The following is a 21,774-nucleotide window of genomic DNA, read 5'->3' on the forward strand; positions in this document are numbered from 1 at the left end:
AGCTGCCAGCCCCCTGGGGGGCTCCAGCCCTAGGTACAAGCCCAGACTGACCTGCGGGGGAAATAAAGGCTCCTGTAGCCTGGGCAGCAGCAGGGCACTAGACTGCAACCCGCTCTTCTCTGCCGTGAGAGGGAAGGTGGGACCAGGCAGAGACCGCACCTAAATTCCCCTTCCTCTGCAACCCTCCCTTTCCTCACCTCGCTCCCGGACGCCCGCCAGGACACCGAGCCAGCTGGGTCCTGAAGTGGAGCTTACCGCTGCGCTTGCCCTCCCTTTCCTTTTGTTTTTTCCTCTCCTCCTGTCATTGCCACCCCAGAGGAAGAGAGGGAGAGTCCATCGCTCACACGCTCCTCTTTGCACTAACCTGCTCGGGCAATTCCTCTCCTGATGTCTTTGAGAAACTCTCCAGCGCTCTGACTGAGACTGTGGGTGCTGGCTTTAAATCGTCATCTCCTGTGGATTACAGCAGCTGGATGAGAAGATAAAGGCTTTTCTCTCCTCTTTCCTTTCTCATTCCTTCCTTTTCACTTTTCCTCCTGAAGCCAGGGTGGTTCCCAGCTGACGGGCACGATGCTGGTGGGAGCCCTGCGTGGCCTCCTGCTCCTCTGCCTGGTGGAGGAGGGCATCGGCAAAGTCAGAAGATACTACATCGGTGCAGTGGAAACCGCCTGGGACTACACTCACAGCGACCTGCTCTCCGTGCTGCAAGCGCCTGCGGGGTAAGGCTCTTTCTATTGCAATTCTAGCACCCTGCTACATGTGTTCTCCCACCCTGGGATGCACAGCACCGTCAGCTTGGGTCCAGGCAGGCAGGTGCCTGGGGACAACCTGGCAGGGTGAGTGCACTGAGCTGCTGGTACAGCTGGGAATGGGTGTTTCTGTGCACTGGGGAGTCACTAAGTGCAACCCCTGATGTACACAGGTGGAATAAACCTGCAGAGAGAGATGCAGACCTGCTCTGCGCTGCTTTATCTTAATGCCGTTTGCCTGTGACCCTTTAAAGTCTGTGCCCAGAGCCAAGGGCAGGTTCTCCAGCCTGTGATTTCTCTTCTGCTCTGCGTCCTGGGAGCTTTGGGGAGATGCGAGGGGAGATGGAGTCCCGTGCCTCCCTGCCTGGGGGCTGCAGAGGGAGGTTGGCTGTGCCCCCCTGACATAACTCAGAGCAGCAAAGGCTCTCCACTCTGTCTGCCCCTGGTAAAACCCCGCTTTAGTTATTTATGCCTTTGTGTACATTACATTGCTGGGACTGACATTTTTCCTTTGGGAAATGAAAACAATTTTTAGTGTTTGCTCAAAGAACAGCGACAAGAGGGAGGAAGGCAGGGTGGTTTTCCCCAAATTCTTTGGAGTGGGAAGGAAAAGTGGCAGTTGTATTGCTCAGGCATCAGGATGGCGTTGTCTGGAGACACAGCTGGCTTGGACACAAATGGCTGTGAGGGGGCTGTTGTGAGCTCAGCATGGGGAGCAGAGCTGGATAACTTCATCCCCTGTGGACCAAGCCGTACCCCTTCCCTCTGCCACATCCCCACCCCCAGGCTCTGTGCCGGGTCGATGGCAGCCCACGGCCCCATCTCAGACCCATACTGGCTTGAGCAGCGGGGAGCTGTGGTCAGGCACTGGAAACCAAGCTCCGGTGATGAGCCAGGTCAGCCTGACTTACTGCCGTAGTCACTGTATCAGAGTCGCGTTGTTTTTTCCCCCCTTTGGAAAATTGCATCCGGCACCCCCTGTTTTACTAATGCCCCCCCTGCCCTGCTTTTACTAACATTGCGCTCAGATCCATTAGGCTACGGTGGCGGTGAGGTCACTCACGCCGTTAATTCAACCCTGTGGCTTTCCATTTTGGCACTGTCTGTCATGACGTGCTCGCACGCCGTTTCTGACCCGGGAGTGACTCAGGGACCTGGCTGTGCCCTGGGGACGAGCGGGGCATCGGCAGGCAGTCTGAGGTCACTTCTCTAAAACAGGGAACAATAACTTTGGCTTTCTCAGAGGGACTTGGTGGCATGCTCCGGAGATGTAGGGCATGCCAGGGCAGCGCGGCTCCTGGGGGAGCCATGGTAGGAACGGGGGCTTGCTTGGCATGGCTGTTCCCAGCTGGATGGTGGTGCCTTTTCCCTGGCCCTGGCAGCCTCAGCCCAGTTCCCCCCGTGCAGGGAGGGCACAGGCCAGGCTGGGGAGAAGGGGCATGTAGGAGTGAGCCAGGAGAGCGTAGAGGAGCAGAGCTGGGGTGCCTCTGAGCTGTGCTTGAGGTGTCTTCTGCTCCACCCGTTCTCCCTCATGGTACCAGGATCTCATGGCAGCCTCCAAGGCTGCGCCTCCCGGCTGGACCTCCAAAACCCCTGCATGCATCAAGTGGTTTCTCTGGCACGTTTGTGGAAAGATCTGCCAAATGAATGGGCTACGGCGCACCAGGCCAGAGCTGCTTACGCCTTCCCCATGATTTAAGTTTCTCTCCCTCCCAAACGTAACGCTAGCGGCAGGGTCAGAGCCGGGACCAGCGTGTCCCGTGATGGCCCCAGGGAGCTCAGCTCCGGCTCGGAGCTGGCGGCCACATAGCAGCAGCCTGTGTTTGAGTGCTTCGGCAGCGCAGGGTGTTTACCTTGGCCGTCTCCCGGCTCCGAGAGATGAACAGATAGTGCGGCTAACAATGCTGATCGAAGGCGCCAGGAACTTGTCTCTCTGCCTCAGCTTCGGCCGCCGTTGGGGTAGGAAGTCCATGGGGACCACAAGTGCAGAGGACGGGCCAGAAGCACTTGGATCAGAAGTCCTCGCTCCGGACTCTGCCTCCTTGTCCCCTGCCAAGGCTGACAGCCTCTGCCGTGCCAGCTGGGACCCAGCGCTGAGCCCTGGTGTCACCAAGTCTCCCCCCAGCCATGCCCCCGCATGCCAGCAAAATCTCCCTGGCTCCAGAGGATTTCTGCCTCATTTACTGCAGAATTACCAGGACCAGACCCTCATATCTCAGGGATGTGTTTTTGAAAGCTGGGCTTTCTGCACATTAGAGATTAAGGCACAGCCTCCCGACAGTGAACAGCCCAGTGCCAGCGACCCCACGGCACTGTCACCTCCCAGCCTGGGGTCACCCCGGAGAGCAAAGCTTGGTCCAGACCCTACTGCCATCGAGCCAAGAGTGATAACGGCTGGTGAGCAAAGTCAGCTGAATGCCACGGCCCTGCTCCCTGGGGCTGTGTCTGCTGGGGGCTTCCTGCCATCCTGAACGCGGGGTTATAGCCGTGGTGGGAAAGGCAGAAGCTGGGCACGTGTGGGGTTTTTGTGGGCATCTGTCCTGTTCTGTCGCCGGGGAGGGTGAACCCCGCTCTCCTCGCAGCACCCTCCGGCTGCAGGTGGCTTCCAGCCGGTGGTGTGGGGCTGAGTGTGCGTCGCCCTTTCCCAAATTTGAGTCACTCCTCTTCCTCTTGAGGAAGAGCGCAAAGGGAACCGCTGCTTGAAGGAAGGCTTAGTCAGAGGGGGAGAGCAATCCTCCTTCTTCAGAGGGAAGAAAATAACACCTGGCTTTTGCTCCAAACAAAACAAGACTGGAAGCAGTCTGTCTGGTTACTGGAAATGGTCTCAGTCCCAGGGCTGATAAGGCAGCCTCTAAAATCCCTGGAGAAATTAACGGCTTTTTTATCCTGATAAACGTGCTGTATTCCTTCTGGAAAATGAATTTGTGAAGCCGCTTACAGATAGAAAGTGGCCAGTGGAGATAAGTGGGGTGTGAAATACGTTCAGGGTTCCTTTATCCTCCTGCTGCAAGGAGTAGTTTTTTAGGGGCTGGCTGCAAATCCCAGTTCGTTCAGAAAAGAAACAAATGGGGGGGAGTTGCTCGGAGCACAGAGCGAACTGCCGCGACCTGCCACGCAGCCTGGCACAGTCTCTTTCCCGGGGGAGCTGGGGAGGATGCTCGAGGTTATATGTGATGTGATGTGTCTGCCACACCTGAAGGTGCCGGAGATGGTGTGGGGGGTGGCTGCGGGGCAGAGGCCACCATGGCACTGCTGTCACAGCACTCCCAGTGCCCTGGGTCTCTGCTGGCAGGGAAGCACGAAGATGGGCAAGGTACGAGGCAGGAGGCTGGCAGTGATGCCCGTGGTGCCTGCTCCCGGCTGCAGCTGGGTACGGTGCTGTGCCTCCTGCCATTGTGTCTTCTTCCATCGTGACTAACACCGTTGCCCCTGTACGCGGCACTGGTGAGGCACCACCTCGAGTGCTGTGACCAGTTTTGGGACCCTCACTGCAAGAAAGACATTGAGGTGCTGGAGCGTGTCCAGAGAAGGGCAACAAAGCTGGTGAGGGGTCTGGAGCACAAGTGTTGTGAGGAGCGTCTGGGGGAGCTGGGGGTGTTCAGCCTGGAGAAAAGGAGGCTGAGGGGAGACCTTCTCGCTCTCTGCAACTGCCTGAAAGGAGGATGCAGTGAGGTGTGGGTTGGTCTCTTCTCCCAAGTAACAAGCGGTAGGACAAGAGGAAACATCCTCAAGTTGCACCAGGGGAGGTTTAGACTGAATATTAGGAAAAACTGATAACTGAAAGGGTTATCAAGCATTGGAACAGGCTGCCCAGGGAAGTGGTGGAATTGTCATCCCTGGAGGTATTTAAAAGATGGGTAGATGTGGTGCTTAGCGATATGGTTTAGTGATGGTTTTTGTCAGTGTTAGGTTGATGGTTGGACTCGATGATCTGAAAGGTCCCTTCCAACCTAGACAACTCTATGATTCTATGATTAATCACTGCCATGTTGTCATCCGTGAGCTGAGCAAAACATTTCCAAACACACCTGGTGGTTGCCAGGAAATCCAAAGGACACAACAGGGTGAGTGATCACCGGGGATGGCACGGCACAGGCAAGCTGGTGGGGAGGGGAGGAAGAAGATGGCTGCTGCCCATCTGTGGATGGGGCTGCACAATCAACCTTGGATTTTCCTTCCTCCTGCAGCGTGTTGGGGCACCCAGGCCCACGGCCCCCGACGCCTGGTGTCCTTCCCCGGTACAGGAAGGCCGTGTTTGTGGAGTACCCTGATGCCTCGTTCACGCAGCCGAAGCCCAAGCCAGCATGGATGGGTATGAAGCACCTGCAGCGCGATCAGCCTTAGCTCTCCATGACAGTGGCCAAACTCATCCTGGGATGGCTGCTGGCAGCTCCTCATCCAGGAATGGGAAAACACCTGGGTCGAGTCCCAGTACAGCAGAGCTGCTGGGCATGGAGGGAGCCTTTCTGGTGCCAGAGAATTTGATGCTGCTATGCTACTTGAGGGACAACTGGAGGTGGAAAGTCCAGACCCTTTGGGGCCCATGGCTGGGTATGAGCTGCCTGACCCTGTTGTATTCCTCCCTTCAGGTCTCCTGGGCCCCACCATCCGAGCAGAAGTCTATGACAAGGTGGTCATCACGTTTAAGAACCTGGCCTCCCGCCCATACAACATCCATGCTGTCGGGGTGTCCTACTGGAAGGCATCGGAAGGTGAGTTGGGCAATAGCCAGATGCTGCAAGCCCTCTGCAGCATCTCCTGCTCTGCTGCCTGCCAGGGGGGAGCACGTCCCACCCTGACCCTGCTATTCACGTCCCTCTACGAGGACAAATGGTCACAGAGATGGCTTAGCCTGGGGGAACAACCAGACCATGCCCAGCCCAGAAATGAGCTGAGATGAGCAAACAGCACAGAGCAAACCCATATCAGTTACAGAGATAATACGTAGGTTAAACAGGAGGTTGGATGCTTAGGGACAGGATGACTGTGCCCTTCAGCGCCAGGGCAGGTGGTGGGTGCACAGCCCAACCATCAAGTCTCTGGCACAGCTCTGCTCACTGCCCTGAGACCAGCTATTGCCGGTGGGAGTTGGGCTGGCCCCGGGGGCTGGGATGGAGAGAGGCCGTGCATTGGGTTGGGGGAAGAGGCATTTCTGTAACCACGGTGTGTTGGGGATGAACCTTCGGTGACATCTGGCTGTTCCTTTGGCTTTAGGTGCAGGGTATGAGGATGAGGCCAGCCAGGCAGAGAAGGAGGGTGACAGGGTGGATCCGGGGAAGACACACACGTACATCTGGGAAATACTGCAAAACCAGGGTCCCACGGATGGCGACTCACCGTGCCTGACCCACTCCTACTCCTCCAACACCGACAGTGTGAAGGACATCAACTCCGGTTTGATTGGAGCCCTGCTCGTGTGCCGACTGGGTAAGGACAGCACAGGATGGAGACAGGTCACATGCAACCTTGAATGAAGAAGCAGAAAAATCAAAGATCCTTTCCAGAGGCTGAACATGGCAGCGGAGTCAGTAAGCTTTGGTCAACGGCAGCACTTTTGGGGTTTGGCCCTTTCCTCAAAGAGTCCCTTCCTAGTGCAGGAGCAAAACACACTTTGGATTTCCCTGTTGGGGAGTAATCAATTGCTTCTTTCCTTTGCAAGATTTCAGACTACAGATGAAATCTTTTGCCTTGTATCTGAACCTTATCTATCCATACGGTGAATTGCTATGGAGGCATAAATGTTTGTCTTTCCTTCAGAGCTTCCCCAAGCTGTGATCGTTCAATGTCAGCCAGGGTGCTTTGTCAAACAGGGTTTTGTTGGAAGAACTAGAGGGAAGTTTGTATGAGCAAGGGTTAAGGATCAGGCAGGAGAGAGGTAGGACACCTGGGGCACTGCCTGGTCCACGGTACCTGTGCCTGCTCTCCTTCCTTCGGTAAACACGGAGGTGATGAAATCCTGACTGTTAATACTTGCTGTTTGCAAGGCACCGAGAAGTGTACCTAGGGTGGGATTGGTCACCCCTGGTTGAGCTGTCTCCTGGAGGTAGTTGTCCAGACCCCTCTGTAGTCACTGGAGAGGAATGGGCACGAGTCACGTCCTTCCAGGTCTCTGTCTGCAGGCTCCAGTGACTCACCAGGAGCAGTTTCTTCACTGATGAGCGAAGTCTAGACAGAGACAGACCATTGTGTTGATGATGAGGCTAGAGAAAATGGGCTCTTCCAGGTGACTAAGTGGATCCTGAGAGGGGAATGCAGCACAAACCGACCTTTTGATGCCTTCTGGGGCCAGCTGCCTCTCAACCATAGGCTTTTGGGGACTGGAAGGCTGGAAACAAAGTTGTTCCAGTCATGAGACAACAAAAGCAATCCACAGCCTGGCCTCGATTTACCAGTTCTTGGCGGGTGCAAAGGGTGAGAAGGCAGGCATGGTGCTTGCTGACCTTTAAAGAGATCCATCCTGTGGCATCTTGCAGGGACCCTGACGAATGATGGGAACCAGAATGTGCAGCAAGAGTTTGTGATGCTCTTCGCAGTGTTTGATGAAGGTAACTACTCTGTTGACTGGTGTCGGACCCTGAATTCAGCCTAGTCCGGGGCACATGCTTTGGCCATGGTGTGAGCGTAGCTGCTCAGCTCCCACACTGTCTCCCAAGGGTTTGAGCCTTGTACAGCTCCTCCAAGCAACGTACTCCTGGTGCAGTACTGCCACTCCTTCTGTGCCCCCGGTGCAGGGAGCTTGCAGCCCCCCTCGCCCATCCCATGGCCTGGCCTTGTTCCCACCCCACAAGGCCAAAGCTGTGGGGGAGTAATGACCTGTCACGTGCAGTGGTCACCACCACATTCATGCAGAGCCGTGGCCAGGTCTGCTGTGGATTTCCAACAGGCACCGCACATCTAACCTCCCTGGATTTTGGGTTTCATACTGTTTCACCCCAGTTGCAAGGTTTCCTTTTTCTTTGAAATGCTCTCAAGTGAAAGCTGACTGCGTCCTCCCCTCTCCACAGGGAAAAGCTGGTACTCTGAGCCTGGCACCCCGGCAGCTCACAACAGGACAGAGCTGCACACCATCAATGGCTACATCAATGGCTCGCTGCCTGGTGAGTACCAGTGTGCCGGGGACAGGGATGGAGGGCATGGGAGGTGCTAGGAACAGGGGTGTAGCCAGGTCTGTAAACTCAGGGTGGCTTGTGAAAGGATATGAGAATGGACATCAAGAGGAGTTTCCAGGTGATGGATGTGTTGGGCTGTCTTCACCCCAGAGGGACTATCGCATCTCAACTCCTTGATCTGCCTTGCCCATTTAGAGTGGGGCAGGACCTGTTTTCCGGCTGTCTGTGCAGCTGATGTCCTCGGAGGTCTCCAGAAATAGTGCTGGTAGCAGAGAGTTTCATCTCTTGTAGCTCTGTGAACAAGGATGGAGGTAACATTGAGGGGAAATTTCGGTTCCCACTAGCCTGGCTCTGACAACACACCTCTGTAGGATTTGGGGAATAGAATCATTTAGGTTGGAAAAGACCCTTAAGATCATTGAGTCTAACCATAAATCTAACACTGCCAACTCCACCCCTAAACTATGTCCCTAAGTGCCACTTCTACACATCTTTTAAATACCTGTAGGGATGGTGACTCAGCCACTTCCCTGGGCAGCCTGTTCCAGTGTTTGATAACTCTTTCAGTGAAGAAATTTCTCCTAATATCCAACCTAACCCCCTCCTGGTGCAACTTGAGGCCATTTCCTCTTGTCCTATCACTTGCTACTTGGGAGAAGAGACTGAGCCCCCCTCACTACAACCTCCTTTCAGCTTGTTGTAGAAAGTGATAAGGTCTCCCCGCAGCCTCCTTTTCTCCAGAAAAGCAAAAGAAAAGGCTGTTTGTGGTCTTAGTGAAGACAAAAGTTGGCATTTTCTAATGTTCTTCTGGTAGAAGGTCCAGAGCCACTTGAGAGTGAAGAATCTTCAAGGCAAACTGGGAAACACTGTCAGGAGAGCCATTACCATCAGCAACCTTGGCGAATCACACCCTGAAATTTCCCACCCGGGTCTGGCCGTTCCCCAGTAAAAGGCAAAAGCAAAACTCCCCTGAATTCCCTGTCATGGTGGATCCATGGAGCTTAAGAGCTGAGTAGACCTCATGGCCAGCCGCTGTATCTGAACAGTGCATTTTTCCTCAAGAAGGTATCCACCTCCACCCAGCAACTTCCAGTCTGGTTGCGGGACCTGGCCTGAGAGGTGTGTGATGGAGAGGTGGCAATGGAGAGCTGAGGGCCTCAGGACGGAGCCTCCACCCTGTCTCCTCCAGGGTTCTTGGGATCTGTTCCAGTCACCTACTGCACTCAGTGCAAAAAACAAGTGCTTGACTCTGTATTTGACTTTGTTTGGCTTCAGCTTCCAGGAACTTGTTCTTGTTATTCACTTCCCTGCTACTTTACAGAGCCCTTCAGCACACACTAATTTCTTCCCAGGAAAATATTTTTACAATGCATTCAAGTCCTCTCCCATTTCCTACGCACGCTGACCTCTTTGAGTCTCTCCGAAGAAGGAATTTTCTCCAGCCTTCAAATAATCCTGGTGACCTCTTTCTGCCCTTTTTAGGGTATTATTTCAGCTACTGCTCCAAATGCAATGTTTTAGTATTAGGCTTGCCAGTGTTGTGATCACACAAATTATTCCCCTTTCCAGTTCCGGATTCCCATATTTATAGAGTCAAGGAGCCCATCTACTTCTTTTGCTACTGCATCCCACTGTGAGTTCCCATCAGCATGCCTCCCAAAGCCCAATCCAAAGTCCCTCACACTGTAAATCCAGTCTCATCTCAGGGGGGTGATGTGGCCTGCGCCTCTGTTTTGCTCAGACAGTACACGTTCACATGCGACTTCTCCAGCTTGAAACCACCACTTTGCAGGGCAGGAGACTACTCAGCACGTGTCAGGCTCTGACTCCATGACACCAAGAGTGGGGACAAGGGATGGGCACAGTGTTGACTCCTGGGTGCTTTCCTTCTCTCCTGGTAGGTCTCACACTGTGCCTCAAGAAGCAGGTCCATTGGCACGTGATCGGGTTGGGCACTGGGCCAGAAGTCCACTCCATCTTCTTCGAAGCCCACACATTCCTGGTGAGAGGCCACCGTCTCAGCAGCCTAGAAATCTCCCCTGCCACATATCTCACAGCCCAGACCATGCCAGGAACGGCTGGCTGGTTTCGGATGTTCTGCCAAATGCTGTCTCATCAGCAAGGTAACCTTATTCTGCAAGAGCTTGGGGGAAAGGACATTTAGGGGATGGCCTGGGCTCAGCATTATGCAGTGCTGCAGGTCCAAGGCCCCTCCTGCTCCATAGTGTTACATCCATGTGCAATCTGGCCTGTGACCAAGATGGCATAGGTTGACCCATGTGATGGCCCATTTGATGGGGACAATAGTGGAGAGGACATCTCCCAAGTAGAGCCTGGAATAGTGTGTGCCTGTGCTGGAATGTCCATGTGACCCTTTCTGCCCGGTTTGTCTGAACCCAGCTGGCATGGAGGCCATTGTGAAGGTGGAGGAGTGTCCAGAGGAGCGCGTGATGAAGATGGGGCAGCTGTCAGATGAGCCAGAGGACATGGATTACCCTGAAGACGATGAGGAAACTTATCATGTGATCCAAGTGCGCTCTTTTGCCAAAGAGAACCCTGTGACCTGGACTCACTATATCGCGGCTGAGGAGATGGACTGGGACTATGCCCCTGTGAAGCCAGTGTCTCTGGACAGGTGAGAGTGGGAATGTGTACCCACGAGGCTAGTCCTCGAAGCAGGACAAGGATGGTCTTGGGGAGGCCATGGGAAGGCAGGACCTGGCTTTGCTCCATTTTACCAAATATCTTACGGAGGCATTTGTCACCAGGGCATTTGTCTCTGTTGCCCAGGGGTCAGCCTCTTCTGAGCAGGTAGTACTGCCTGGTGACCCTTCTCACCCTGCAGCCAGGAGGCCCTGCACAGCCAGGACATGTGCCTGTGGCCCCAGAGTGTGGGTCCCCTTGCCCTGTCTGGAAGGTCCTGCTCTAGATGGCAGAGGCAATTAGTCCCTGCTGCTGCCCCACTTCTTGGAGGGAGAGGTGATGCGAGTGCGATATCTCAGCAGAAGTATCTTAGTCAGCACTGCATGGCGACGACACTTGTCACCAGTCCCGACGTCACTGCTGACGCAGGCTGTGTGGGCTGGGGCTGGCTTGGTAGTGGAGTCACCAGGTTGTGCTCTAGATGGGGATGTCAGACAGCAGCCGCTGGAGCAAGGCATGTGGGGCAGAAATCCCCACCTGGAGAGGTGTCCTCTCCAGTTTAGGGCTGGCCTTGTTCCTGGGAAGGAGCTGGGATGATCAAGAAAAGGCAGCTGCTCTGTTGCATACTGGGGGTGTTCCCTGGCACAGGACAACCCGCCAGGCTCTCAGCTCTCACAGCCACCACTTCCCTCCGAGACAGGGCAGTGTCAGCCCAAGGCTGCTACTGTGCAACCCAGTTGAAGCTTTCTCCATTAAAGAAGCACTGAATCACTTGAAACCTTATTCCCCGGGATGCACATTGTGATTGCAGGGATGGGTGTCCCCACTGTGCGTTGGTAGTCCCAGGGCAGCTGTGTACATCCTTGGATGATGGAAGGTCTTATTCTGGTTCTGACAGTGTCCCTCGTGGCCATTTGCTCTTTCTCTGCCTTGCTCTTTCTCTGCAGAAACATCACGAGCCTGTTCCTGGAGGCTGGCCCTCAGCGGATCGGTTCAAAGTATAAGAAAGTGATGTTTGTGGAGTACGAGGACGCAACCTTCAAGAAGCGCAAGGTTTCAGATCAAATGGACAAGGGAATCCTGGGGCCTGTCATTAAGGGAGAGGTTGGAGATCAGTTTAAGGTAAGAGAGAGTTTGCTTTCCACAAAGGGGGACTAGAAGGGGAACTTCAAATCTTGATGCTGTTCCTCCAAGAGCTGTTGCTCTTGGTTTGTGGCTAAGGTCTGACATAAGTCCTTGAGGTGCTCTATCATGTTTGGTAATGCCCAAAGTTCACCAGAAAGGCAGATGTTACTGAAAGCTAAAGCTAAATACTCTCAGTGAGATCAGCAGAGATGCACAGGATGTGGCACAGTCCCCTTGATCTGACTTCATTGCAAGCGTCTTAGGAATCTTGTGAATTAATCCATGACAGATGGCATCCAGCACCTTCCTCTGAGGCAGGAGCGTTCTCTCACCCTCCACTCTTCTCCATCTGTGTGCTCTTACCATACAGTATTGGGGACTGTCACTTGTGTCTCCCCCAGTGCCTCTACCGACCACTTGACTTGTTTGCTGCTAGGAGGGATGGGATGGTTTCCAGGAGCTTCACATTTCTGCTCCCTGACAGGGGTTCTCTGTGCAGTTGTGGGCACGGAGCTGAAGGTAACGCCTGTGGCAAAGCCCCGACAGAGCTATTTAGAGAAATAAATGAAGGGCTTCATGTGGTGAAGTGGGGAGCACTTTGAAGCTGTTGATTGCTGTGTCTTGGTCCTCTGAAGCCTCCTGGATTGACAGACATCTTCTGTCTCATATGCAAAGTGAGGCTAAAAACAGCAACTTTTCCTTTAATAAATCTGATACTTTCATGCCCTCCATAAAATGAGTATCTCCCAGATAAATGGACAGTGTACATCGGTAGAGAAATAAACAGTCTTTTCTTCTATTCTGACTCCTACTTTGTGGTCCCAGACACATCTGTGTTCCTCCCTGTTGGACACAGGCAGGTAGCCGATCCCAGAGCACTGCTTGCCCAGCGTTTCCCTCCCTGTGAGGACACCAAGGGCAGCCTCAAGGGCTCACAACATTCAGAAAGCATTAAATGCTCCTGCTGGCTGTCCTCCTCATTTCAGATCGTGTTCAGGAACCTGGCAAGCCGACCGTACAACATCTACCCTCACGGCCTTACCAGCATAAGGCCATACCACGCCACGAAGTCCTCTCAAGGTAAGGCAGGCCATGAGAATTTGGGACATCACTTGGCCACTGCCATTCTTCTGGGCCAGGAGAGCATCCTGCAGCCCATGGTAAGACTGGTTGTCCAACCCATCCATCCAAGCACCTGAGACCTTCAATTCTGGAGATGATGATTTTTGGTTCATGTCCCCCTTGGTGCCATGTAACCCTGCCTTTAAGGAAGGCCTGGATGATGGCTGGAAGAAGGGGCATTGTCAGCCAGGGAGCTGGGACCATGTTGTTTGGTCCATCTTGGAGGCCTCCACTTTCTGATGAGGCAGGAACCACCCTGGTTTGCCAGTTTGCTTACAGTCCTCATTCCCTGGGCTCCCCCCTGCCCTGCTTTCATGCGGGGCCTTCGTTATGACTCATGCTCTGCCTCTTGCACCTTCGCGGTTTTTGCTCTGGGATTGTTGAGTTACCAGGTCCCTTTCTCAGAGCTGCTTTCACGCCCTGCCGTCGTGCTTCCAGGATCACGACTTGTGAAAGGTCATCCCACATCCCACCAGGGAAAAACACTGCCCCATCCCCCTCCCTTCCTTCTCTCTGCCCTTTCAGGAGCATCACAAAGATGGGAGCAATTGCAGAGGCTGGACAAAACCTCCTCTGCTGCAGCAGAAATGGCAGAACCGGGTCGGCAGCAGCTAATGAGTTCAGTAAACCAGGTCAGCTTTGTGACCTGTTACTATCTAAATTAAGGTTTTCCCTCAGGAGAGTCAAAAGGGCAAAGCAGCCCCATCGGCTGGCAAGGCTGAAGGCGCCAAGCCACACAATGGAGCTGGGAGCCCCGTCCCTGCCCCTCTGTCAACATCCCCCAGCCAGACATGGCTCACCAGCTTTGCCAGCAATTCAACTCTGTGAAAGCGGGCAAGTCATGGTCCTGGAGCCACAGGAATGATGATTTTTACGGGGAGTATGAATAAAAAGAGCTATTCCTACCCCAACTGACACAAGCTTTGCAAACCATGCTCTTAAAGCAGCTCAGCTGGGCACTTGGAGCAAAGAAAGCTCTTTTCCTAAGGCTACGTCAGTGCAAGATCCTGATGAATGCTCAGAGGATTTATTTGCATTTGAGTTTCCCTTCAGTTCCTTCCAGATGTTATTGCTTTTCTTATGGTCTAGCTGTGTTTGCTTAAAAATCTCTTTGCTTTGTTTTTCACCCATTTCCGCCCTGCCCAGCTCCCTACTTTCATCTGCAAGTCTGTACCTTCATCTCTCGGCAGCCCGGAGCCCGGACACAGCTGAGACTGGGCAAATTTTCCAGTTTTCAAGAGTTCAAGGGCTTTCAAAATTAGGCATGTACCTCTCCATCCTCACCTGGTCCCAGGCGCAACTTTTGTCCAGATCAACTTTCCATGCTAGCAGCCAGTGTCCCATCCCGGGGTGGGTGTGGGTTTGGGCAGTTTTCAATGCAACTTGTGTGGTCAGGAAACCTCTTTCCTGATCTCTTTTGAAAAATGGGATCACCCCTTTCTGGAGCAGCCCAGACCTAACTGATCTGCCCTTGGGCTGTGTGTTGCCAGGTAAGGATGTGAAGGACATCCCGATCCCCCCTGGCCAGTCATTCACCTACAGCTGGAGAGTCACCACTGAGGATGGGCCAACACAGGCGGATCCTCGCTGCCTCACACGTTTCTACTACAGCTCCATCGACCCGGTCCGAGACACGGCCTCAGGCCTGATTGGGCCCCTCCTGATCTGCTTTAAGAAGTCCATGGATCAGAGGGGAAATCAGGTGGGCCCCTCCTTTGTTGCCTCAACTGCCAGGCTGAAAGACTGGAATAACTGAAATATTTGGGTAAAACCAAATTTGTCTGTCTCCTCAACCCTACCGTCAGTCCCAATGCCCCCGCTTTTCCCATCCTCCCTTGCGTGCTCCCTTCTCTCCAAACCCTGACCCTAATGCCAGCGAAATAGCAGTAAACTGTTCCCCAGGCACCCAGGCTAAGACCTGGCAGCTACACTGAGCCCCAGGGGCGCTCTGATCAGACCTGATCAGAGAGATAACTGCTTCCCTCTCCACCTTCCAGATAATGTCAGACAACACGAGGTTCGTGCTGTTTTCGGTCTTCGATGAGAACCGCAGCTGGTACCTGGAGGAGAACATCAAGCGGTTCTGCACTGACGCAGCCCACGTGGATACCCAGGACCCCCAGTTTTATGCCTCCAACGTGATGCACAGTGAGTGTTTGGCCAGGGGCTCCCTGCAGACAGTCCCTCATGTACTCCCTGCAGCCCCAGCAGGCATAGGCTCATCCCTGCCCCAGGGAACATGCTCGGCAGCCACGGGGGAATCAGGTCCTGATGAAATGTTTCACCCCTGCTCTCTTCCAGCTATTAACGGCTTTGTGTTTGACAACCTCCAACCAAAACTCTGCCTGCATGAAGTTGTGTACTGGTATGTCCTGAGTGTTGGGGCCCAAACAGATTTCCTCTCCATCTTCTTCTCTGGAAACACATTCAAGCGCAACATGGTGTTTGAGGACGTTCTTACCCTTTTCCCGTTTTCTGGAGAAACGGTCTTCATGAGTTTGGAAAAGCCAGGTTAGTAACATGGGCTATTCTATAAACCTTGGGGTTGGCATTACAGCAGGGATAAGTAAGCACCTCCAGCCAGGTCTCCGGTGCCCGATCGCATTTTGGCAGCTCTGAGAGCAAAGGGATGCACAACCTGCTGGAACAGCAAAGTGAGAGGCAACGATTAAATCCTTCCAGAGCTTAAATCAAATCAAATTACTGTGTTAAGGTCACACGTGCTGCCAAGCCAGTAAGCTGGTTGCAGTAAGATAAGCCCCATGGACCTTGCATCTGCACCCTTGGCTCCAAGCTCGGAGGTCAAGGGGAGCGGCAGTGCTGTCCCTGCTGTGGGTTCAGCTGCTGGTCACAGCATCCCATTTATCTCCACACCTTTGCGAGGACAGAAATCACAGCCATGGAGAAGTCCTGGGAAGGATTTCCTTCAGAGTTCGGTTTTATTTCCCCCCACTCAGCATTTTTTCCTTAGCGTTTCAAAACCAGGGCCGTCAACCATTTCCTCACTCACAGAGGAACCGGAGAATTTACCATGTGATTGCAAACAGTGATACGATGGTCACCAGCGCTGCACCCTGAGCCAAGCTGACAGGGTTTCTAGATACCCCAGGAGGCTTTCTAAAACCCAGCCAAACGTTGCGTCCGTTTGAGCTCTGATTTTTGCCTGCTGATGCGAAGCAGCCGAGCAGCTCGGCCAGCAGCAGATGACAGCTCTCTCCAGCGTCAGAGCCTGGTTATTACACACCTCCTCACCCACTCGGCGCCTGGAGAAGAGGCACTCGCTGCGGGGAGCAAACGCGTTGGCCGGGGATGTGAGCAAGAGGCAGCCTTTTCATTTCTTTCTCCTTGAGTGGGAGAGACGTGACGACAGTGTCTGGGAGAGAGGTGTATTTGACAGCACTAGCATGTCTTTGGGGGTGGATTATGGTGATTACTCTGCTGCTGGCAATAATCCTGGAGGCACTGTGGGTTCTCGGTGCATTAACTGTTCTCACCAAGCTATTGTTGGGGCCTCGCGGGTGTGTGTAGCCTGGTAAACTCTCACAGGAGACACTGGCCCTGCTGATGGTGCTTGTCAGCACTGGCTCTGACGTTGCGAGCAACCCTGATGTCCTGTGTATCCAGCTGTAAGATACTCCAGGGATTATGAAACCACGAAATCTCTACCACGAACCGGAGGCTGCCTGAAAATACAGGTCGCATTAACAAGGGAGTGGCACGGGGATGGCAGCTCTTTTGATTTCCCACTGTAGTGGCCTGATGGTGTCCTCTTGTCCTCTCTTGAGACAGGCGTCTGGACGCTGGGGTGCCTGAATTCTGACTTCAGAGACCAAGGGATGCGCGCCAAGTTCACAGTCTTGCAGTGCCAACAAGAGCAATACCCTGATGGGGAAGATTATGTGGATTTCGAGGATGATGATGAGGATACCATTGACTTCCAACCCAGGAGCTTCTCTAAAAGAAAGAGATGGCGCAGGCCATGTGTGAATGAGCAACTGAACAATGTCACCTCTTCCAGAAATGAGACAGAGAAGCCAAGATTGTGCTTGACAGAATCCAGCCATGGGGCCCTCCTGAGCAATGACAGGATTTCTGATCCCTCTTCTAATGGCACATCCACACTTTTAGGAACAATCCCACATCCACCTGATATTTCCATGTCTTCTCTGACAGAGACAAACTATGAGCCAGTGTCCTATGAATCCTTCCTGGAAGATGAAGAAGAATTGTCAAAAGTCATCAGCCAGGATGAAGCTTTTGGGCCTCTCCCACCTGGAGAACACTTGGTGAGTTCCAGTGGAAGGGTCTATGGTACTGTGAGCTCAGAAGAGAGTCAGCAATGGCTGGCCCAAACCACACCAGCTCCAGAAGATGCTCTGGCAGGAAAGAAGGTGACAAAAATCTCAGAGGTGCAGGAGACAGTAAAAAGGACAATGGTCCAGTCTGGTGGTACATTAGAGATCCTGGAAGCAGAGCCTCAAAAGACAGCTACTCATGCAACAAGCTTGTGGGACTCAATTGCTTATGCTGCTAACAAAGCTCCTCTTCAAGAGAACGGGAGCTACTTTCACCAGAATGACCTGGAGCTCAATCTGGGACTTCAGGACACGTCTTCACAGGGTGCTGAGGAGAAGTTGCTAAGAGGGCCTGATAAAATGTCCTTAAATCTATACGAGTCAAAGGAGACAATCAATACAGAACTGGCTTTAAGTACTGATCATAATTCTTCTTCCACACTGGACAATCTTTCTGCATTTTCAAATGAGACAGAAGACAACAGGACTTCTCGTACTGTGGTTCACAGTCACACCAGAGAAAGCAATTATTCCTCAAATGAGCTAGATGCTAGGCTGGAAACAAGACCTCACAAAGTCGTTTTGCAAAGCTTTTATGACTCTTTTGAAGGAAAAAATGTTTCTTTCTCAGACCTAGGACCCAGCAAACCTGTACAAGAACAAATTCTCACAGATGATGGTAACTCCTTGCATGCAAAAAGTAGCATGGAACAAGAAGCCAGGGAACTTGCCAGAGGCACAAGCCTTCTAGAAACCACATTTGCACACACCAATGACCTTGAGCCTTCCAGCTATATAATGACGGAGGAGAAGGATGAATTAATCTTGGAGGAAGTGTTTCAGGATGCTACAGCTGCCAAGGAATTGCCAGAGGTGGACAATCTTGCCTTTCCTGAATCGAATGTCGTGGCCAATGACACAAGGCCATTCCCAAATGCTTTCTTAACCAGTCCTGAGCAGTTACCAAGACATAGAGCTCCAGCCCCGAGCGTGAGTGGTCCTGACTGGAGGCCTCGACAAGCCAGGTCACTGGAGAGCAGAGGCATGATGCACGGTCTGGATCTTCCCAACACCAGCTGGCCTGGCCGCAGGGAGCCCCTCTCTGAGGGTAACAGAGCAGAGCAGGATCTGGCCAGACAGACCCCCGAGACAGCAGTGAATAAGAAAGCCTCAAAGGTGTGTGGACCTCATTCCCCTTTTTGCAGTGCTCGCTTCAAAAAGAGGTCCCTGATATCAAGCAACACTTTGCCTGAGGTGATGGTGGACCAGCAAAGCCTGGAAGAAAAATCAAACATGGTTGAGGAGAGACTACAGCCGGGCAGGGATGCTCCACAGGCTCTGCTTGGAGACAGTGCTGATGAGATGCATCCTGAGGAGGGGAAGCCAAGCACCGATGGGGGTGTACGGAACAGCAGTGAGGGGTCTCAGCGCGGTGGACTCTCCTTCCCCATGCAGGGAGCAGCAAGGAGCGAGGCGGCGATGGCAGCAAGCAGCTCAGAAACTCAGGCTGCTGCTGTGGCTGCAGACCTGGCCTCAAACTGGGACCCGATCTCCCTGAGGGCAGCGGGACACGCTGGGGGCTTGGGGAGCCCAGCTTTGGCCAAGCGGCAGCCAGGCAGAGGTGCTGGCTGGGGGGCTCTGGGGAGCGAACAAACTCAGGGGAGAAGCCAGATGGAGGAGGAGACAAACTCTGTGGAACAGCTGGGTCAGTTCAGCCCTCAGCCTCAGCAGCTCAAGGCTAATGCCACGGAGGACTACGTGCCTGGGAGCATGTCTAGGCAAAGCCCAGAAGAAATCCCTATGGAACCAGCCTCCAAAGAGAACTATTCCCTGTCTCCCAGCAGCCCTGCTCAAAACCACAGCACTACCGAAAAAACAGTCAAATATGTGCAAGCCAGTCCAGATGAATGGCAGGTACTCAGTGGGGGAGATGTCCTCAGAGAAATCGGGAAGAGAGAGAGCCAGGGCCTAGGAGAGCCCAAGGAGGATGGTGAAAGCAACAGCACAGCTGGGCAGAGGAACCATGCCCCAGGACATAGGGAAAGGCTGGCTCTGGACAACGGGACCCATTCCGGCCCCTCAAGGCCAAAGGCTGACAAGCTAGACTATGATGACTATGGTGACACAGAGCAGACCATGGAGGATTTTGACATCTATGGAGAAGAGGAGCACGATCCGCGTTCCTTCCAGGGGGAGGTACGGCAATACTTCATAGCAGCGGTGGAGGTGATGTGGGAATACAGGAACCAGAGACCCCAGCACTTCCTAAAAGCCACGTAAGTGTGACTGTCCCTCATGTATTCCTCCTGCACTGCGTGACATGGCTTGGTGTGTGAGTTGGCATGTCCTGGCCGGGCAGGATCACAGGTCTACAACTGTACGACCCAGCCAAGCAGCCCAGGGCAAGGATGCTCCCAGCACCTTCCCTCCGCTTGGGGAGTTTTGTAACTCCATCAACCTTGAGCTTCCTTGCAAGTGGGTCAGGGATGCTCTAGGCTCTGCATCAACCCTGCCCTGCAGCAGCCCTGCCACGGCTGTCCTCCCCGTGGGACAGTATCACCTGACTTGCTTACCTGCCCTCATTCCAGCAGGGACCCCTGGAGCGGGAGGAGGAAACCTTTCCGGCAGTACCGCAAAGTGGTTTTCCGAGAGTACATGGATGATTCCTTTACGCAGCCGCTGCTGCGAGGAGAGCTGGACGAGCACTTGGGCATCCTTGGGCCGTACATCAGGGCAGAAGTTGAAGATGTCATCATGGTGAATTGAAAGTTCCTGTTTCCTGTAAAACCTGAAATCCCCCTGTTGCTGGCTGTGCTCGGCCAGAGGGAGTGCTGAGGTGGGCCTGCAGGCTCTGCAATGCTTGTGGCTTCTAATTCAGGGCTTGGGGGCAGGAGGTGCTCCATTGGCACCCTGGGTGGCACCAGGTTGGGAGGCAGAGCCACCATTCAGAGGAACCTCAGTGGCTGGAGGAATGGGCCAGCAGGAACCTCAGAGCGTTCAGATGCAAAGCCCTGGAGACAAGACATACCCAGCCCCTGTAATAGCACAGCCTGAGCAGCTCCTGAGGTCCATGGGGAGCTTTTGGGGTGAAGGGATTGTAAACAGGGTAATGAGCTAAGCAGGGTTCAGTACAGCTTCTTTGGGTGCTCTATACGAGGGCAGGCTTGGGCTTCCTGCACTACCAAAGGTCCTTTTAGTGCCGACCTGAGGAACAGATGAAAGACTCTTCTCCAGGCTCAGGACTCTTGTGCCTGGAGAAGTTGCTCAGTTTTCACTAAAGTGTTCACCAGGATGGATTCAGCACCTTTGGGCTCCGGAGACAGTAGTGTAGCTGACCTTGCTCCCATTGAGCAAGGAGAGGGCCTCATCCTGCTGACATGTTTGGGTGAGCTTTCTATTGGGGATCACACTGCACAGCCACAGCTTGTGGTTCAGCAGGAGTTGGCCACTGCATAGAATCATAGAATCATTTAGATTGGAAAAGACCCCTGGGATCATCAAGTCCAACCACCAACTCCACTCTACAAAGTTCTCCCTTACACCATATCCCCTAACACCACATCTAAACGAGTCTTAAACACGTCCAGGGATGGTGACTCCACCACCTCCCTGGGCAGCCTATTCCAGTGTCTAACCACTCTTTCTGGGAAGAATTTTTTCCTAATGTCCAGCCTAAACCTCCTCTGCTGCATCTTGAACCCATTCCCTCTTGTTCTATCGCTAATTACCTGTGAGAAGAGACCAGCACCAACCTCTCTACAGTGTCCTTTCAAGTAGTTGTAGAGAGTGATGAGGTCTCTCAGCCTCCTCTTCCTCAAACTAAACAGTCCCAGCTCCTTCAATCGCTCCTCAGAAGATTTATTCTCCAGGCCCTTCACCAGCTTCGTTGCCCTCCTCTGCACTCGCTCCAGCACCTCGATGTCTCTCTTGTATTGAGGTGCCCAAAACTGGACACAATACTCAAGGTGTGGCCTCACCAGTGCTAAGTACAGGGGGACAATCACCTCCCTCCTTATGCTGGTCACACTATTTCTAATACAAGCCAGGATGCCATTGGCCCTCTTGGCCACCTGGGCACACTGCTGGCTCATGTTCAGCCTCTTGTCAATTAGAACCCCCAGGTCCTTTTCTGCCAGGCAGCTCTCCAGCCACACTTCCCCAAGCCTGTAGCGAAGCATGGGGTTGTTGTGGCCCAAGTGCAGGACCCGGCACTTGGCCTTGTTGAAGCTCATACCGTTAGCATTGGCCCATCGGTCCAATCTGTCCAAGTCTCTCTGTAGAGCCTCCCTAACCTCATGCAGATCAACACTCCCGCTTAGCTTCGTGTCATCTGCAAACTTGCTGATGAATGGGGCATGAATGCATGGGGCCCAGCTGGAGGTCGGGGCACCAGGGACATGGCAGACTCCTTCCCACCAGGTGGCTGGATCCAACCCAGGGTTCAGGGCACTCTCAGCACTGTACCTAGCCCCCTCCCACACTCCCTTTGCTTTCCCTTCCCTCTGCTGCAGGTTACGTTCAAGAACCTGGCCTCACGACCCTTCTCCTTCCACTCCACGCTACAAGCCTACGAGGAGACGCAAGGTACAACGCAGGGTGGAGAGGCGGTGCAGCCCGGCGAGCTCCGGAGGTACTCCTGGAAAGTCCTGCCTCAGATGGCACCCACCACGCAGGAGTTCGACTGCAAGGCCTGGGCTTACTTCTCCAACGTGGACATGGTAGGTGGGAGCC

General features: G+C 53.6%; 1 protein-coding gene across 3 annotated transcripts in view; it reads left to right on the top strand.

Annotated features, from left to right (window-relative positions):
• The first annotated feature begins 127 nt into the window (after nucleotides 1-127).
• Nucleotides 128-21,774, top strand: part of F8 (coagulation factor VIII) — a 28,445-nt gene continuing 6,798 nt past the window's right edge. Inside the window, exons 1-17 of one of the 3 annotated variants that reach the window (XM_063346861.1) lie at nucleotides 128-136; nucleotides 547-719; nucleotides 4,937-5,061; nucleotides 5,339-5,461; nucleotides 5,964-6,176; nucleotides 7,223-7,294; nucleotides 7,754-7,846; nucleotides 9,760-9,981; nucleotides 10,259-10,493; nucleotides 11,449-11,623; nucleotides 12,613-12,706; nucleotides 14,239-14,450; nucleotides 14,746-14,896; nucleotides 15,050-15,259; nucleotides 16,538-19,319; nucleotides 19,632-19,800; nucleotides 21,555-21,761. In XM_063346861.1, the coding sequence (XP_063202931.1) occupies nucleotides 571-719; nucleotides 4,937-5,061; nucleotides 5,339-5,461; nucleotides 5,964-6,176; nucleotides 7,223-7,294; nucleotides 7,754-7,846; nucleotides 9,760-9,981; nucleotides 10,259-10,493; nucleotides 11,449-11,623; nucleotides 12,613-12,706; nucleotides 14,239-14,450; nucleotides 14,746-14,896; nucleotides 15,050-15,259; nucleotides 16,538-19,319; nucleotides 19,632-19,800; nucleotides 21,555-21,761 (5,232 nt within the window). In that variant the 5' untranslated portion in view covers nucleotides 128-136; nucleotides 547-570. Of the gene's footprint in view, nucleotides 137-222; nucleotides 720-4,936; nucleotides 5,062-5,338; nucleotides 5,462-5,963; nucleotides 6,177-7,222; nucleotides 7,295-7,753; nucleotides 7,847-9,759; nucleotides 9,982-10,258; nucleotides 10,494-11,448; nucleotides 11,624-12,612; nucleotides 12,707-14,238; nucleotides 14,451-14,745; nucleotides 14,897-15,049; nucleotides 15,260-16,537; nucleotides 19,320-19,631; nucleotides 19,801-21,554; nucleotides 21,762-21,774 lie in introns of those variants that run through there. The other 2 variants (XM_063346860.1, XM_063346862.1) reach the window with 2 other exon arrangements.

This window comes from Chroicocephalus ridibundus, chromosome 9 (assembly GCF_963924245.1).
Source record: "Chroicocephalus ridibundus chromosome 9, bChrRid1.1, whole genome shotgun sequence".
In the NCBI taxonomy this organism is placed as follows: Eukaryota; Metazoa; Chordata; class Aves; order Charadriiformes; family Laridae; genus Chroicocephalus; species Chroicocephalus ridibundus.